Genomic DNA, 20,120 nt, shown 5'->3' with positions numbered 1-20,120 from the left:
ATTAGCTATCCACAGGGCCGCATTTACAAATGTGGGTACCCAGGGCCACAGTCTTGCGGGGGTTCTTTTCGCAGAATACTTTTTAGAAAGTGGTTTTAAAATGAACTTGAAGTCAGTTTCAAACTGCTTTGAAAGCCTAATATATGTGCTCGAGAACTGAAGAGGTCTGTAAGTCGCAGACGAAATAGGCCTATCTGTCAAGATAAGCAACACATAGTAGAGTTTACAGATATTTGCTCGCCTTACTAGTGATTTTAGTATTTTATTTTTTGCAAATAGTGAAGTGTTAAAGTACAATTAGTAGTTTTTACTCATGGTTTGTGGGGGCCCTAAAATATGAAGACTCTGGGGACAAGGCTCTCCATAAATGCGTTCCTGGCTATCCACTATTTTTTTTTGTAGAATCACAGTATTTTAGAATTCAAAAGGAGGAAGAGGAAGTTTTGTTGTCCTGTAAAACTCACAAGGTCATTGAGTTACGAAAAATTACGGAGCCGAATCTCTTTTGTGCTGCTAATAGATCTACCATGATCACGAATAACTTATTCACAAAATCAAAGTACTCTCCCAATTCTGCTGCTTCGATTGGAACTGAGAGATTGAAACACTCAACCTCAAATGTTATTTTCCATCGGCATCGTCAATACCAAATTAGAAACGAATCCCCGCAATTTGATTAACTCGTCAAACGCAATTATCGACGGCGGTGGTGGCGTCCAAGTAAAAAACAGTTCATCCAAGTAGGCCTTCGGGCAACCGCGTTGCCGTCCATTTGCCCTCGTCGTCATCGATAATCACCGCGCCGCGAACCGAACTGTCAGAACGCCTGCTATTGGCGGCACCATCAACCACCACCACCACGCGGGCAACGCAGATTTATTTGCTATTAATACACCCGCAGGCTCCTCATCTCTTGCGCGCGACCACGCAGGCAGCCGAAAGGAACCAAACTGGATGGAAGAAAAATTACACGCCATTTGTTGTTGTGCGGTACGACGACCGACCAAGCGACCGACCTGCGACGAGATTGAATCGGCGACAGCAGCGCCCCAAGGCGACCGATTTTAAATCTTTGCGCTTCGCCATTATTGATTGATGTTTGCACACGTGCCCGCGCCTCCTTGGACCGATACGGAGCTCTCATTTAATTAGCAAATCGTCGAAAAAAATTTCCTATTAACCGATCGCATCAAGTATGCCTTGACGCTGGAGGTGAAATGGTGTAATTACTCACCAATTGACAAGCCATCGTCACACATCCAAATCCAAGTAGGCGCTTCGTTTGGTGAGTTTAATGAGACGCGTCCCGCATGCAATCGAAGAAGGTGGTCCGCATCAGCTGTCAAACTTTACGGCGAGCTGTCCATCAGTCACTCGGGACGCTCGATTCGATTGGGCGCCAATCGCCGGATGATATTAATATAAATTGTAAATTTTTGAAATGCAATGATCATTTCGAATTGACACCTCATTAAGTTTTATCGTAGGTTTCCGTTTTTTCCTCTCCTCTCATGAGGTGAAAGTAGTGCACCGCCAGTTTGGGAGGCATCGCACAAATGGTGATTATTACTAAATTATTTTTATTGCCGGGACAGCGGTCATCACCTGCCACGGCCCCGGACGCTGCCAAAGTTTGTTCATAATTTGCAAATTTAGTGACAACGAGGTGCGAGAACGTGCTCTCGCCATTAATAATGAGCGGAGGGTTTTAGGCGTAGGCAATCAGCAGCTTTTAATTATGGCGATGATGAAATAATTTAGAATTTTGTAATAATTAAAACTGATTTCGGCTGCAGTTGCACCGGCGCAGCTGGCAATGGCTCGTATCGAATGTCGGTTGCAATTAAACGGCCCGCTTAAGTGCAATGTCGGACCCCGGACTCCCGCAGTCTGCTGAGATTAGTGACGCTAGGTGGCGCTTCGCTTTAATTAGCAACCTGAAATCGGCAAGCAAGGGGCGAGACAGTTTGGTATTTTTCCCGAATCGCACGCACCGAATTCTTCGAATCGGTCTTGAGCTATGGTAATTGGGCGGATCTGGATGGATTTATTCGCCCCTCGAGGAGAGTAAAGCGCGCGACAATAAGACAATAAGCGCCTTCAGGCGCCCGGAAATCCTCCACCTGTCATCCCGGAAGAATTTATTACACGCCGATGGGAAAAAATCTCATAAATTTCTTATTGACAACGAAGCTCTTCGGCCGCCCCCCCTTATGTGGGCGAAAACCGAATTAAATTTCTCCTCATTTCTATTTATCATATTTATCCACTTTCTTTGATATTGCCTGCGCCTCCATGTCAGAGGGATAGGAACGCGAATATTATTATTAATCTTGTACCGAGCGGGCTGTTTATTACCTCAAAGTTTTTTGGCCCCTTCCCCAGAACTACGCTAGGGCGTAAAGGCAGGAATGCACCTTTCACCCGGAAAATTCCCTCGAACTCCGCGGTTCATTGTGCGTGCGTTCGCGCTCACATGTATGCTAATATTCGCCTTTCATCGGCAATAAAATCCTCGGAAATTTCCGAAAGTGTCTCAGTCTCAATCTAATAAAGCGCTGGCAAAAGGGCGACGCGGGACCATGCGGCAGGAAGTTATAAATATTGCGCGGGATACACGTTATTTATTTTGTACTTTGCCATTGCGGGATGTGACAGCTCGCTGCGAGGGGTAGGAATGTCACCCTACTCAGGGGGTGCACGCAAAAATTGACGGAATCGACGTACGCCGAAAGGAAAGATGAAATATTCTCAATATTTATACTAATACCCGTGACCGAGAGAGCAGGGGGTGAATTTATTTGATTTTTCATGTTCTTCGGCGATGTTTATTGAAATGTAAACAGCGGTCTTCCCGCTCTGGTCCGTTATCAAAGGCCGCACTTTGCCCTAATCAATGATTAATGCCATGTAATCAATTATCATTACATCGGTCTTTGAAATTTGGCGCTCCCGTGTGATCTGCGCCGAATTTGACGAAAAAGCGTGGATTCTGATTTATGGAGTGTGCCAATGACGCTAGAGTACGTCATATTTCACCGCCAGGCGGTCGTGTTTTGACAGGTGAGGGGAAAGACACTCGTCCGTCAGTCGTGTTCGTTGACACGATCGCGATTTCGATTTTAATTAGTGCGCAAATATCCAAGGACTGATTTCATCGAAATGTTATTAACCTGCGACTGCGACGCACACACAAGACGAAGACGCTCGGTTATAGCCACGAAGCATGCGAAAATCGGAAAATTAATATCGAATTTTCCTGATGTGGCGAAACGACGAGTGAACAAACGGATCGCTTCATAGCGACCGAGCACAAACAGACAAAATCGAATTTATAAATGCATGTCGGGAATAATTAATTCGACTGCGAACTGCGGCGGCGGCGGTGACTCTTCGACGAAGCTGTCATTTGACGGATCCGGCAAGGGGGATAGGAATGTGCAAGACGACGCATCGGGTTCATCTCTTCTGATGAGAAGCGCTCGCACAAAGAGCCTGGAACGGTGCCACCGAACACGAGACACGAAATTGACATCGAAACGCAAATGTGACAATATATTTATAATACTATTTTTATTGAAATGTGCGTATCAAACGAGCAGAGCGCTTAATAGACCCATTTTATGCATGCCGAACAAGAACCATGTGCCGTACGAAGAGCACTTGCTTGTTTGAGTCGAGATTTACAGCGCACCACTTTAAGAACCGCTCGTCGTTCTAAACAATCGCGCCAACCATCGGATTCTTGCTACTTGGCCAAATTATTTTCGATATTTTATGTCCCACCCATCGTCAACCCGTGTGACACATCAAATGTCACTCTCTCTCTTCTGCAGCGGCCTAAACACACCGGCAACTACTCTTCTGGTACTTATTGGCATTCGCAAACGAAGAACACGCCGTTACTCTGTTATAAATTTTGTATCAATGTTATAAATAAACTATATCCCTCTCGACGCGTCGCTTCGCAAAAAAAAAAAAAAACATCGACTTTCGAGGCGCGGGACGCAAATGTCACGACGATGGCGCGCGACGTGCGATAAAAGTATTCACAATGGAATGTTTTCTTCTGTGCGTTGACACTTGGGTTTGCTGGGGCTGACTGTGGAATACCGTCAGGTCGATCGAGGCAGGCCGGGGATCACATTGCTGAGGTTTGCAAATATTCAGCCTCAGCCATCGCCGCCGCCACCGTGGTAGGAGCAGTAACAGTAGCGACAGTAGCAAATAAGATCAAAGATTAAAAATCTGTCCTTTCACATTATTGTCGTTAATTAAAATGAGTTACATTTTCTTTTCGAATAGGATGACGACGGTGCAGCATTCGGCGTTGTTTCGGAGTATTTTGCATTTCGGTGGTGGTGCGATGCAACTTTTTCCTGTGAACGCCGCAACGCCTACTATGACAGAACGTAAGGCAAGGTTGACAGGTTATTTATCTTGTTCTTCTCGAAACTTTGCTAAACTAAGAAGTTTGAGAGTTTTAGACATATTGACCCGAAATGACGGATGAATTTATCCAGAAATCTTTGTAGATCTTCGGTTAATTCTTGACAATATCCTCAGTTTAAAAGTTGAAAATAACTTCGGAAGATTCTTGGTGAGTTTTTTGAAACATAGACCAACAGACGTAACACTTCTCAGCTCAGCATGTACGATCTTCCATGGATTCGAGGCTTGTATAGCAGTTTGTAAATCACTTTGATTTTAAATTGACGGAGATTATCTATGAAATTTGGTTACAATCAATTCAATACAGAGTTCCCAGTTTATTGACCAGGGATTCCTGAAGCGCAAAGTCTGCGAAGTAACATCTAATGTTTAAAATGCCTCTCAAATTGATATCTTAGCTGCTGCAGATGATGTAGAATCACTGCCCACAATCAGCATAAAGCCTTTTGTAATTTATCATGCCTTTGTGATTCATCATGTGGTAAATAAACCAAAAAATAGATATTTTCCTATTTAGGTCAACAAAAGAAATATCAACTGTGACAGCACATACATCTCTGGTAGTTAACTCAGAAATAAATGAATGCTCGAAGCATGGAAAGCGAGTTTATGTTTGTTGGAAGTAGTAAAAACTGGGTCCACAAAGTTGCCTAAATAGAAGTGCTGTTGGGTAACTTAGGTTGACACATATTTTCGCATTATACAAAGTGCAGTGTATTCTATGCTTTTACGACTTTGGCGACGCACAACACTATGGAGGGCACTCTGGTACTCTACAGGCTTCGCTGATCGGGAAAAGGAAGTTAATATTGATAATTAACTCCTGACGTGCAAACAATAGATATAGAGAGTATAAAAGTCTGAAAATCTAAAAAATGAACAAAATTTCTGAACCACTCCTTGCGTAAAATGCACTGCATTACAACAATGACGTCATTGCAGAAGGTTTATACGAGATACGAAGCTGGCGCTATCTGTTGGCCTTCCGCAAGAACATCCGTCCAGCTCACATTAACAATCCATTCTTCTCTTTACTAACTGGTGCGGTGCCGAAAGCTCCTAATCAGCTTGTAACCACCGAGACCGATCAATTAGTGGCTCGGGAAAACGATCCGATTCCGTTACCGAGACCCATTAGCTGCTGGACCTCACCGAGTTAACGCGTCCGTTTCTCGGACCCCCCTTTACATCACCACTTCTGTAAGTATTTAAATATGAAAACAACCACCGATGATGACGGTGACGAAGGTGACGGAGTGATAAACAGGCGGCAACTGTTTGTCTGGCTTTGTCTGCCTTCTGTTTATGAGTACCGGGGGCAAGCACGCTATAGAAGTGTCAACCGCGCGGGGTCCGAAAGTCGTCGCCGCCGCCGTAGTGAATAAATAAACAATAATAACAAATAAAACAACAATCGCGTGCAAAGTCGCGATGAGCTGACCAAACCAACCATCGGTCCTCTTGGTGGAAGCGCAGATGGCCTTGGTTTGGGAGGAGATTCCCGCAATTGTGAATTTGTTTCAACGGTTGCTCTGATTATCGGAAATCGCACCTCCGCGGCGTCCAAGATGGCGTCCACCAAACGTCATTCCATCTGATAATTGGGCTCCTCTGTATAGAGGTTGACATGCGGCGTGCGGTAATTTGATGGAATGATTAAATGTTCCGGGGCGCCATTATGGATCGGCGCTTGTCAAACCGCCAGGGTCTGTGTTTGATTATTGGTATTCCACAGTGTCGCCCCCCTCTTTCGCCTTACAACTGACTTAGAGCAAAGCAAATAATAATCGCAGCGCGATTTAATTTTATGCCATCGTACAACACGACGGGCTGCAGTGCCATAAAGCATAATTACAACCAGCAAAAGAAACGATAGCCGATTGGTCATAAATCATAGCCGCCCTTAGTCGCCCCCGCCCCCGCCCCCGCCTCTGCCTCTGGAGGAAGGAAAACTTGGTTCTGACTGTCGGTGGCAGCCGTAAATAAATTGGGAATAATGAGGACAATAAACAAATTAATAACCATTTCGCCGTGTCTCTCCCTTTGGCAAACCCAGAACAAGGTGCTCTCTAGACCGTCATTACCAGAAAAAAAATAGTTCGAATGTGTGCTGATCAGATTTATACAGCAAAAATTAAAAACAAAAAAAAAATGGAGTTTCCGTTATGAAGTTACGCCTTTTTAAGGTATAAGCCCAAAAATTCCAGGAGATACCCTGTATGATTATTTTTTTCCGTACAGAGCGAATATCGTCGTGCAATTGAAACATTTTTCGGAGTATTAATTAGAAAGAAAAGTGACAATATTTGGAAGAGAGAATTCCCACGGGGATTCCTTCACGAATTATTTACCTACTATTTCAATGCCTTCTTCAATAACTTCTTTACCAGTTTGCACTGAGTTTCTCCTGGAATATCCATGAAAAATCATGGGATTTGTAGTTCTTATTCAACAGATTTTTCCTTAAACTTCTTTAGACTTTCTGATCTTACCAGAAAATTTCTTGAAGAATCTCTATCACATTTCTTTGAAAAATCTATGGAAAATTCCGACAGAGAATGCTTTAAAAATTCCTTTACAATTTTTTCAAGAAGGTCGTCTACGTACTTAATGCGTTGCGTGGTAACGGAGTATTTCTTAGATTGCGTACCTAATCCAATTTACTCATGAAAAACTACTTTGGATGAAATAGCTGTTTAATCGGAAGTCAGAGATGAAAATACATGACAATTTCCGTTGCAGGCCACGCTCATATTCTCCGTTACGATGAAAGGTAAGGATAATGACGATATGAAACCTACTTAAAGCGACTCACCGACTGATCTGTTCAACATCGAGTTAGGGAGAGTTGACTGTACTTATTATCATCCAAAATTCCTCTGATCCCCTGTTCCTAAGTCAAGAAACATATAACTTTTTGCTAATAAGTACTATGGAAAAATTGAAAATTCAACGGATTGTTAATTAAACTGATAAGCTTTTCATTACTAAATTAGACATTTAAAATCAATCTGCATACGTTACGGGTTTGTGTAAAATGTAACAAAAAATAGTAGTTGATTTATACTTTTCATAATTATGCCAAATTCGGCCCAATAAATCAAATGATGTCTTTTTATAATCAGCATTGACCAGAAATTGATTTGACCATGTCGCGAACGAAACTAAGACAATATTTCAATTCCCTGAGATATAACACAACATAGTAATAAGCAAACATGTAGTCTACAATTGATTGACGAAATAAATAAAAATAAAATAACAATCTTTGATACTCAATTCCCCTTCAATTTTCGTTCATTCACACATCGTAAGTGGTGTCAAATAACAATTTGATTTTGTCATTAAACAGACCAGAGCAAAACTCGATCAAAAACATGAAGCCGGACTGAAAAATTCATCGGAGAAAAACATTGTAAGTTGAAAATTTGAACGTATTCTTTTCAGAATACAGACCGGGAGTGAGTGCAAATAAGCACATGATGCAATTGGCTCAATAATGCCTCATAGCGCATGAGCCTTCAAAGCAACGGTTAATTAGTATGAATCTCTATCGCTTGTAATCGCAGTTGATCATTGAACACGTTCAATAACGATTGACGGTATTCAAATGCTACGTAAACCTACACGGAGACGGAATTCAACTCAATTTTGGGTTGTTTCAACGCAATTGCGTAGTTGAGCCCAATAACTCAATTTTTACTAAATTTCCAAGGTCCCCACTACGTAGTTTGGCTTTAATTCCATTAGAAAAATATACTCAATTTTGGGTTGATTTAACGCAAATTTGAGTTCTTTCGACCCAAACATAAGAAAAGTTGCATTTACCCAAATTTGGCTTATTGGGCCAAAGTACCCCCATTGGGTAGATGCAGCTCTCTCTATTTTTGACAACATTCGTGTGGGAGAAAGAGAAAACCGAGAGATTTTGGGTTGAAACTATAATCGATATACCTAATTTTAAGTAAAGTAAACTAAAAAATTAGGTAAAAATATTTTTCCGTGTACTAAGAGTCAATATTAATATAGTTCCAAAAAGGGCGTAGTTCAACATTTTGTTGATATCCTATTTCACAAATCCGTCCAGAACTAAAGAATACCAATACAAATCAAGCTTTGATGATGTATTTCATCTGATAGTAACAATATAACTTTGTTTTGCTTAGATTTTGAGGACTAATGCCAGCAAAAGGGCTTATCTTCAAAATGGACCTTACATTTTTTTTATTTAAGTTTTGCTCAGATATGCTAAGCTCTAGAAATCGAATAATAAGCACAGATTTGATTTGATTTTATTTTTTCTGATAATACCAATCTGGGGAGCACCGCGCCGAAGTATGTGCCGTTCGATTTCCACATGCGAGACGAAGAAAACCTCGCGCCGTCGTCGTTGGGGGCGTATTTGTTTTCCTAACCTCCGGCAGAAGCACTTATTAATGCATGCAAATTGTTCGCTAAAAACTATATCGCCCAGTTCTTTCTGTTATCCGGGTTGGATGGCCGGCCAACCAGTACAGTAAGTATTATTGCACATTTATGGAAATTATTTATTGCACTAACTGTCGGGGGGAACCGGGAACGGATCAAGTTTCTCTCGAGTTCTTGTCGCTGGAAAATTAATTTATTAACAAGTGCAGAACGGTTTCTTCGCTGATCCACAGCCGGGCGAAGGCGAATCGAACCCTGTCACGCATTTCTTCCGGTCGGCAGAAGATGGAACAGTGCACAGGTTTCTTCCGTCATTTAAGACGAAGAACGAAGCCCCACCGGAAGTTTCCCGGTACAATCCGAGCTTTTGTCACATTTTCCATCGTTTTCCGATCCGGTTGCACTTTTCCGGTTCCCGAGGCGCATAATGAAAAATTCCAGGTGCATCCATGCACCGTCTTACGTTCCCGGTTTCTTAAAGAGAAGGGGGGGGGACAACTTTTAATTAGTGTCCCCTCAAGGCAAGGAAGTCTTAGCAATCCGTTTCGCAACGGCTTCTAGATTATATTAAGGTCCCTCGCCCATTGCAGCTGTCATTTTGCAAAAGATCAACCGTTTCGCCCTGTGCCACCACCTCAGACCGCCCCGCCGAAACCGAAAATAATTACACATTAGCGCTGATCTTTACTCTAATTAATACATTCTTCGCCGCACCGCCGACTATGTGACTACAATTCACTTACAACACAACGCGCGCGCGATATTCGGTTCTAAAATTAGGCTCGCTTTAGGGTTACCAGACTTACTCTTTTTAAAGTACATGTACTCATTTGTTGCCTAAAAACAATACAAAATTAGGTTCTATTCTTTTTTGCTAAATTGGATGAAGTGTGCACATTTCTAAATATCGCTCTGGATTGTCGAAATTTATAGAATAAAGTAGAAAAATATGAAATATATTTTCAGAACACCAACTGATGTGAATCTTTAGTCAAAGAAAATGGTTGACATTTTTTTCAGGAATAGGCTTGTCTCACTCTTTCAAATTTTTCTGTGCGGAGAACGAACGGTATCAACGAGAGTATTGATTATACTAATCAGCTCGTCTGAAATCAATTCTCACGTTACTTTTCAAAAGGATCTATGCACCAATTTGAGATTCTCTCCTCTCTCGCTTTTTTTTGACTATAACTGTGCAACACTAATGATTTTGGGTAATATGGCTTTGTTATTGATTAAAGAGAAAGTAAACAAAGAGAGTCTCTCGATGTTAGATAAGTCCTTTTGAAAAGTTACGCAAGGATTTATTTGATTAACTTTTGCATAATGTGGGCGATAATTTCTTGTTGCCGTCAAATTTCAGTGTAGTATAAAAACTAACAAAGTAGTTTTCTTCGTCATAATTAGCAAATGGATAAAAATAAAGAGCTTTTTTTCGACGAACTTTGGTACTCTTTCATATTAGAGCAAATATGGGAACCTTAGCTTCCCTCAAGAAGGTTCCCTGCCATTTGTTCTCTCGCACCCACCAACGAATTCAAAGAGGGGAGGGACGAGGCACTGAACCGTCCGAGCGCGTGTCGTAAATAATGTCATCCGCGAACAAACAAACTCCCCACCGATAGAGGCGGGAATCGAAATTTTGCGATTTGTGATGCGTCCCCCTTTTCCCACCCCCACACAATGTTCATGTCATGTTGATTTCGGTGGCTTGGTTGGGGATAGTGGGATCGCAGCCAAAACCAAATCCCACCCCGATTGGTCACCGATAATTTAATCGAGAGCGGTTTTGCAACAATCTAGCAAGCGGTTCGCCCAAGTAAATGTCAGTTTGACATTTGCTGTTTCGGTTGCTCGCGCTCGGCGTTTGGTGGAATGGCAAACTTTGCCGGTTTTCATTCGATGTGGCAATCTTAACCCAAATATGGGCCCGAATGTTTTGTTCTAGTTTCGGTTGGGGATGGAAGGTATGGGGGGTTTTGGGAAACCGGAAACAAGTTCGACAGTATTTAAAATAAATACTTATAGTTTTGATTGGAAAAGGAATAGGTAGGAGGGGTGGCGAGGAAAGTTTCAAAGTCATTCGAGTTCGGAAAGAAAAATCAATTCTTTTCCGGTTTCGTGTTCCGATGAAGGCGTAATCGATTGCCTAATTTGCGAGCAGTAGGCCACGGCGTTTATCTTTGGTTCAAGGTAGGGGCTTATAAGATGTTTGGGAATAACTCGGATTAAGTTTAGTGATTTCCAACATTGAAACATTGTTGTGAATCAACAGAGAATTTATTTTCTTTCGAATTAATTTAGAACGAATACGCGTAATAACATTTCACCTACTTGGATCCATATTATGAAAACAAGATGCAATTCTGTATATTCTTCAGGAATAATGAAAATTGTTACGAATTATTTCATCAGAATACTAGAACTCTTGCAGAATATTTTAATTGTTTGGGGTTATGAGCAACTAGTAAGGAAAATTTAGTGGTATAAAGTGCTTATGGAAGGCTACTCTCCTGTTCTACAATGGCTTAAACCTCTAGACTGTTTTGAATTTCTTATGATTTCTAAGAAATTTTTCAGCAATCCTTGTTTTATGGCAAATATTTTGCATTTTATTTAATAATCCTACACAAATTAGACAATACCTAAAGTAAAATGTTAGGTTTTGCCAGATTCAAAACAACAAATTTCTCAATCCTAAATTTTTGCTAAGGACATTTTCTGAAAATCGTTTTGGAAAATCAGCTTTTTCAAGCTGATTTGCCAACAAATTTGATAAATTAAACCAACCTAAAATGACAAAGCAGGCTTTCAGTTAGTAACTATGCAAGTGCTCATAAGAAGACTAAGCTGAGAAGCAGGCCCTGTTCCAGTTTGAACGTAACGCCAGGAAGAAGAAAGGAGAAGAAGATGTGTCATATGAATAGAGAAGCGAACAAATATTAAGCGAATAAAATATGACAAACTTTAGTGGGCTGGTCACTTAGAGCGAATGTCGAAAGCAAAAGTTGCAAAATTAGTAGGTATTCAGCGGAGAACTTCTTGTGGCTTTTTTTGGAACTCTAGGCTATCGAGGATAGAATATTACAATAAGTTTGCTAAAGTCAAAGCTACGCATTAGCCATTTAAGTGGGCAAATCGCACATGAGTCGTACAAAAGATTGTTCCACGACACAAGTTCGCATTAGTCATCGTGTATTAATAAGCGGAAGCGCGTACTACTTCGCAGAAAACTGAAAGGAAAAAAAGATAAAAAAAAAATACAACTATGAAGTAGGATGATGAAGAAGGACCTGGCGTTGAACATATGATCCTCTGATAACAATGCTCTATCTTCTTTATGTTATTTCAGGAGGGTTTTGTACCAAAGGCCATAAACCTTTTCATGTGACGGGTCCGTGTATGCATTAGGGGCCCAGATAGCCGTAGCGGTAAACGCGCAGCTATTCAGTATGACCAAGCTGAGGATCGTGGGTTCGAATCCCACCGGTCGAGGATCTTTTCGGGTTGAAAATTTTCTCGACTTCCCAGGGCATAGAGTATCTTCGTACCTGCCACACGATATACGCATGTAAAAATGGTCATTGGCATAGTAAGCTCTCAGTTAATAACTGTGAAAGTGCTCATAAGAACACTAAGGTGAGAAGCAGGGTCTGTCCCAGTGGGGACGTAACGCCAGAAAGAAGAAGAAGAAGTCCGTGTATGCATGATGTAAAGTGGAGGGCCAGTGCCAACTCGGGCCTGTCTTTCCCATAGAATAACTGTCAAAGTGCTTCGAGATTAGCTGATTTGAAACGTCTCATGCAAAGGCCTATTCGTTGAAAAGGCCTTTTCTTGAGACCTTTCAAATCAGCTGATCCTGGAGCACTTTGACAGTTCTTCTATCGATGTAAACAAATGCACACACAAACCTGTCACATGAAAAGGCCTATCTCCGCATGTTGAATTCGTTCCGCAAACTAACAGCCGATTTGTGACATTTTTGTGACCGAGGGGTAAGACACTCGAGAAACCTGGCAATAACACACGTTCCGAATTAAAGTGGGCGCCGTCGTTTGATCGCCATTTTCTGCGTCGCCGCCGAGTGTGGTCAAACATCAAACGGCAAACGATCGCCCCGTCCATCGGTATCCTTGGGCGGCTTTAAACGCTTTACGTTTCCGTTTGATTAAGGCTAATGTCCGCCACATCGTGACAATATAAAAATCATCATCATCACTGTCGTGTCCACTCTCGCCGTTGTTGTGCCGGAGTTGGAGCGGATCGTACATTTTGCGCGTGGACCTGTCCACGTCGAATCGGGAGCATCGGACTTGTTCGCGCGGAGGTCACCACCACCTACGCCCGTCTTCCAGCGACTTAACTCAGGCAGCTCACTTTCGAGACGAAATCACTTTCATTTTCATCGTTTAACTATTATTAAAACGGCGCGGCCATAATCGTTCCATTTGATTCATGGATTGCTTTTGTGCTGAAAAGGCCGAAACAACAGCAAATCAGCTGTTGATCGAGCGGCCATCTTTGAACTCTAGCCGTCAGCGGCACCTGACGCTACTAACGCTAACGCTGATGGGTGATCGCGCGCACCTACTCTACGATGAAACGTGAAGAATGATGATGACGGGTTCGGCCGCCGCAACAAAGAAAGAGGTTATGAGTAATTGGTCATAATTCGAGAGCCCTCCGGGGGAAGAAATATGCTTTTATTTTTGCTGGTTTTCCATCGGAACCGGTTCCGAAGCATTGAAGGGGAAACAAATGCGAATGTGATTAATCAGAGCAAGAGGAGGAAAAAAAAACTCCATTCGTCCGATGTGTGGAACCGTACGAAGTTTAATAAAAATCAAATAAATCCAATTTTGGGGGGTAGGCAAATTTTCATTGAACTTGAAAATTGTTTGATCGTTTCGGGAGTTCCCGTAATAATAATTTTTAGCTGAATTTTTTGCGGGGTCATGGAAAGGTAAAGGAAGGCGAAAATCAAAGAGCAATCGATATGAGCACTCGCACTCCTGTCGAACATCGAAGAGGGATAGGCTACTGGATGATTTATTATCGTGCAATTAACTCCTGGACTGGAGCCAGACTAAACGCTTCAACCTCTGCCGTCTATCCGTCTCCCCTCGTCTGTTCGGAAGCGACGAGTGATGTCTTCATTCTAAAGAGAAGAGGTTAAATGCCAAAGTGACCATCCGCCCGCGCTGACAGAAAAGAGGGGGATAGGAAACATCATCGTCATTATGAAAATGACACTGGAAAGTGCTCTCCAGCGGTCGGTGGTAACCTTGGCTCCCTCCGGTATTTGTATTTGGAGAAGCGGGAAGACAGGGTACATGGCCAGTCCCCAAAAAGGAGCAACTTTTTAAACTGCTGCCACCGAGAAGTGAACAGCCAGAAGCAGTCGGCGAAGGGGTGGGACACTGACCTTCCTGTGTCGTACAACTTTCGGTGTGTACATCTTTATCTGTGCTCGGAGATTAGGGGGATGGGAAGCAGGATGATAGTTTGTAACGAGAAGAGAGTGTAATGCCGAGAGGTCGAAAGGTTTAACCCACTATCGTAAATCGTATGGGGTCCAGTGTTGGGGGATAGGAATTTCCACTTGTAATTGCACCCCGTTCCGGAGCTGCCCAAGTGTCCGGAAAAATTATCGAACGCAATTAATTTTGAATTATCGGAAGATAAATCCTCAACTTTTCAAGGGCCGATCCCGGCTTAAGAGGTTGAACTATTACTGCAATTAACGACCGTACCGAGTGCCATTAAATAGTGACGGTCCGGAACTGTCCGATTGATCGATAAATCTATTTCTTTTCGAGAGTTTTATTCCGTTCAATGGCGACCGTACCTAATCGGATTAAACTAGTTTGACAGATGGCTGCCTCTGGAAGGTTGAATGCAAAATGGCGATCTGCGGCCATGATGGCCGTCCCGACGAGAGATAAATGACGGATTCGTGCAATTATTATGTGATCTTGTCATGTTTTTCTTTCCCTCATCTCTCCTACTGTCGGGCTTTATCTTGCTTTCGCTCCATTCATAGATCGTTGTACCTCAATCAAAAGCTCGCCACATAATGACGGTGGACCGACCGACGAAGGCTCGGATGGAGGTGGAGAAATTTAAATAAATGACATTTCGCTTGCTGGCAGCACTGCGCTAGGTGGAAAGGTAATACCGAGCTTGGGAATTGGTTGCTGCGCTGCGCTCGTTCAAAACCAGTTGGCAGCTATTGTTCTGCTGTCATTCGATTGAACATTGGCGGTTGCCACGGCAACAGAGTAGCAACGGCATATTGCATCCACGAAGCAGCGAGCTGTCAGGTCAGGGCTGCCAACAATGAGCTGCAATGGAGAGATGACGAGAGAAGCGAACAGTAATGATAGTAATCTGATTATGAAAATTTTTCTCGTTTTTCTTTCGATTTAAAGTTATGTCCCAGCAATGGGGGATCAGCAACGGTGCGGTGGCTATCATGATGAACTGGTTTCTCAGCTCTGTTTTTACATCAATTTAGAGCAAATTTGCTCTTAGATTTTCCTGAGCTGATTGTTTGGTTTTCCAATGCATCAAGTTATTCTGGCAATGAAGATTTCTCGATCTACCCAGTAGCGTAAAAGTTATCAAAAACTTTTAAATATCTTCGATTGTGACTGTGTGTCAAACGATTGCTGATGAGCTGACAATGTGAATGCTTTCGGGGGATAGGAAACGGTAAATGTCATTCCGCGGTAGTATCAGGGGTGGGATGCGAGTTTTTGTGATTCTTTCTTACTTCGTTCCCGTGTCGTCATTAAAATTCTGATACATTCGCATTAATTTTCTGCTTTTGAAAGCTTTAGATCCCTCAAACTCGATGCGAAACTGTTCGAACTAAGGGAGAGAGGGCAGCACCACACGGAGAGAATAAAAATATTTACTAATCATTAAACGACTCGTTAGACGCTGCAGACGATTCAGCCCTTTTCTTGTCGTCGAGGGGTAAGGCACCACACACATGTCTTAAACGATTCATTTGGTATGCAGCGACGGTGGCGGCAAACGGGAATGATTCGTACTTTTTCCGGAAAATTTTAGCCCTTTTATTTGGGAGGAAAGTAATTAGATTCTCCCGTGTTTCGAACTGTTTTGGGTTTTTTGTTTTCATTTGCAGGGGTGTGAGCTTGCACAAACACTCGCACTCGCTCACGTCAATTAATTGATGGCCCCTGCACTGACAGAGGAAACGATGGATCCTGAGACGAACGAAGGCAAAGTTTTTAATCTCGCAACGATCCAAAGGCGGCGTGAAATCAGCTTTTTCCGAAATTTCGGTATCGCGTTCCTCGAGTTGAGCTCATTTTCATATGTAAGCACTTGGGATTGGGCAGGGGTGGGACAAAACAGGCGTCTCGAAAGGAAAATGTTTGAGTTTTTATTCTCGAACGAGTTGACGGGGGGCATAGGAAACAAGTTTAATGAGCGGATTAGGGGGTAATCGATTTTTTGCGCTTGCCGCGTCGAGCGGAGAAAAACTTGCCGAAGGATTCCGGGACCGTCTTGATTGCGCTATAAATTGCCTTTATCTATAATTTATTCAAGACAATAATTATCGCTCCACGAAAACGCAAGACTAGACAGTGATGAGCAGCAGCACATGTGAATTTGTGGTTCCTTCCTTTGTTTTCGGTGAATAATAGATGAGTTTGATTGTAGTCTATGTTCAACACAAAAGGATTCACCCCTTGCCCCCTTGCAGTCTTGGCCTCGTTCTCCGTACTGTAGTGAATATTTAATCGCAAGAAGGTGTGAAAATGTTGCAAAGTTCTTTTCCAATTTGGCCGGGTAATTTGACAGCTCTATACTGGCGGCTGTCATTCCCGAAAAACTCACTTAATCGGACCGACTATTAATCATCCAGCGAAGGACTGAAAAGTGGGAGCGAGTAATCGTTCAAATCGGAAATCCGATCAAAGCAACCGTTCAATAATTACCCACGCAAATAACAATGGTTGCGTTCGTGGTGAAAAAAGTGACATTCACAATGGGCTGCGGCAGCTAAGGTGGAGGAAGGTGGCTGCGGACGAGAGGAACATTGCCACTTGTTTTCAAACAGTTATTATTGTTGTTTCGCCCTCACTTTGAAAACGTCGACGACCGACGACGAGGATGACGATGATGGACCCAACGACGCGGAACCGATTTTTATGATTAATCAAAGACTTCTTTCCATCCATCGGTCGTCTGCAGAGTACGGATTCCCGCGTAGATTGACGTTTGTGACGGCTGCGTTGGCGTGGGAAGAGTTACCTACCATCCGGGCGTAGGAAAACAATGAAATTTTAATTATGAATCAATAGCTGTTCCGGTTCGGTTACCAGTCGAGATTTGCTGTTCAGAAAATCCCGCACAAATCATAGCTGGAAGGGGTCCGGATATGATTGCCCTTTCGCAGTTGTGCACCGTACAAAAGTCAAGTGGAGAGCATTTTTTGATTCTTTTGAGCAACGGGATCAAAGTCGTCCGAAGCACTTCCGAGTGGATTGCTTCGACTGCTTTCGAGGTTATGTTGCAGTCAGCAATCAGACCTTCATTCACTCATTAGTCTCTGTTTCTACTTCGGAGGAAAATCTGCCAATTTGGTGAATTTTTGATATTAATCTTGCTCGTCGGCAAAGTCGGAGCGCATCCGTTGCAATTGAAGGTTCTTCGACGAAAGATAAATACCAGAAACCCTTTTCCATACACACGGGAGGAGCAAGAGTTTCTCAAGCCGTGGCAAAAAACTGCAACGTTCGCCGAGTCAAGAGGATCTGTTTGAATAGCATCGTGCCCGAAAAACGCGCATAGACACTGCCATATCAGAGATCGCTTTCCTGGTAAGACAGGAAGTAGGCGGTCGCCATGGACGGCGTGGGGGATAGGAAAGTGTACCGCGGCAGAAAAGCTACTTTGTATTGAGATGCCCCTCAAACCATCGTCGGGAATGCGCTTCGCTCGCGGATCGTCTTCTTGCGCCGGGCGAAACTTTTTTAATAAAATATTATTTATGCTTCCGAGGGCGCATTTCGAACGAGATGCAATCACTCTCGTACCCCTCGTGTGGAATTGACGTCAGGCGGTGGAAACGAGGGGTGTATCATTGAGCTTCGAATATTAAAATCGTCTTTCAGAATAGTTGGCCACGATACGCGAGTGCAGGTGCGAAGAGTACCAAACAAAAAATGGCGAATTTTTAATTGCACCCGGTTTGCTTTGTTGTTGCGGGTTTTTTTTTGGGAGGGATAGGAAATGGCAATTGTTTCGACGGTCGTTCCCCGGGGGCCGATTCCTAATGAAGATAATAATAAAAATTATATAATAACAGTGCTCGGGTCGAGTGAATTTCTCCGCGAGGCACGATGACGCGAGCAAAAGTCTGGACTTCGTTTGGATACAATGTAAAGAAGGGGGAAGGTCCCTAATATGAAAAATGATTGGCAAGACGATGACTTACCTTTTTTCGGGATCAGCGACTTGAGCAGGAGGACAGCGTTTTCGTCGCACGCCCAGGCGTGCATCTTTCGGTAACTGTCACGGCCTTTTTCGGTGAGCTTATCCCATGGCTTCGGTTTGGAGAGCAGTTCGGATACGGTTCCTTGTGACAGGCCGAGCACGTACTTGGCGAACAGCCGTTGACCGATGTTGTGTACGGAGAGTAGTTCACGAACCCGCCGCGAGATGTGCAACGTGTCTAAATTCTGATTGGCGTACTTGTCCATATTGTAGCGAAGCATTTCCTGTAGCTTGGCCTCCATCGGGTCTCCCTTGGGGATGAGCGAATCGCCAAGGCGTCCAGCCATCGACCCCGGTGGCAGTTGTAGATCTTCGGCAAAGCGAAAATGCCCTCGCTCTTGGAATTGGAAGGGTAAGCCTTGTATTAGGCCAGGACCTGGGTGCGAGAGTGGACCCAAGGTGTTGTTATTGTCCTCTAGTGGACTCTTGGACATTCGCATCGGCGTGTAGCCTCCGCCGTTCATGTGTTCTTCGTGGCGGGAGGTGTCTTGCAGAATTGGTGTACTAGCGCTGGAGGAGTTATCATGATGGGAGCTAGCTTTGTCCTGCTCGTGATGGGTCAGATCTGTGGGAGGATGATGGTTCATTAGTAGCTGTGGATGACCGCGGGCAGCTGCGGCGGCGGCAGCGGCTGCGGCTGCAGCGGCCAGGCCCGGTGGAGGTGGCGGTAACTCCAGACCACGTCGCCAGGTGCTGACGATTTCTTCACCCAAAAACGAACCAAACTGTTCAACATTTGCCAAGGCAGGCGAAAGGAAGGAGTTGAGCTGAGCAAGACTGTTGCCGCCGGTGGGAGTTGGAGTCGGAGTTGGGGCGGCTGGGATCGATTGCGGAGATGGCGGCACGATAGTTGGACTCGATACCGGTCGGCTCGGAGCCGAGTTGATTTCATTACTACTAGTGCTACTACAGGTGGTGGTGAGATTTTGACTGTCATTGTTGCAAGTGCTAGAGGCGCTGGTAGCAGTGCTATTGTTTGGCGGGTCGTTACTAGCGTGACAAGCGTTAATAGCATGGGGGACGTTCGTAGCGGTGCTGCAGCTGCTCGTCGCTGGCGACGAAGCGGGCTTCGGCTGACCGCTCGATGGTGATCCTGTAACGAGGGCGATACAAAAGAGAGCAAGAACAAAAGGGGAACACATTAAAAAGCGCTCCGCAATGTTCCAGGCAGAGAAGGTGTTCACTAGAGAAGCGTGTGATCGATAAGAATAATCACAATAACGATCAATTCATGGATTATGTGAGAGTGTCATTCCAAGAGTCGTTCATGAGAAACCAAAACCTCTTCACCTTTCGAATGCATTAGAAAAATATTTTCGCTCTTAAACATTTCTACGGCAAAGGCAGCTAAGGGCCCATTCACAACGCTAGAGGGGGTGTGTCCTAGCGATGTTACGGCCCATACAAAAATTGAATAACATTCATACAAAAAGCGTTAGAAGGGGTGGGTGCCCAAAATGGCCAAATTCAGCGTTATGAAATAAATGAATGAACCCTAAGTGTATGTGTGGGTCATCCACCGATGTAAAAAAAAGGCATAGAAGAACCTGTCACATGATAAGGCCTATAATATGCTGTTTTGAAAGCGAAAAAGCCTATGTAATAGATAGGATTTTTCAAAAGCGTTTCATATCAGCTGCTTTGACACAGATTTGTTACATGAAAAGACCCAATAATTGCATGCCATGTGTATGTGCACATAAACG

At 43.5% G+C, this 20,120-nt stretch overlaps 1 protein-coding gene across 6 annotated transcripts in view; it reads right to left on the bottom strand.

The window, feature by feature from the left end:
- The window catches only part of LOC5569395 (homeobox protein cut), a 564,153-nt gene that overhangs the window by 21,273 nt on the left and 522,760 nt on the right, over nt 1–20,120 (bottom strand). For 4 of the 6 annotated variants that reach the window (XM_021852179.1, XM_021852180.1, XM_021852182.1 and 1 more), the window contains one exon: nt 18,356–19,507. In XM_021852179.1, the coding sequence (XP_021707871.1) occupies nt 18,356–19,507 (1,152 nt within the window). The remainder of the gene's footprint in view (nt 1–18,355; nt 19,508–20,120) is intronic. The other 2 variants (XM_021852181.1, XM_021852184.1) reach the window with 1 other exon arrangement.

The sequence above is a fragment of the Aedes aegypti genome, chromosome 3, assembly GCF_002204515.2.
Source record: "Aedes aegypti strain LVP_AGWG chromosome 3, AaegL5.0 Primary Assembly, whole genome shotgun sequence".
Lineage (NCBI taxonomy): Eukaryota > Metazoa > Arthropoda > Insecta > Diptera > Culicidae > Aedes > Aedes aegypti.
This window is presented reverse-complemented; position numbering and strand designations above follow the sequence as displayed.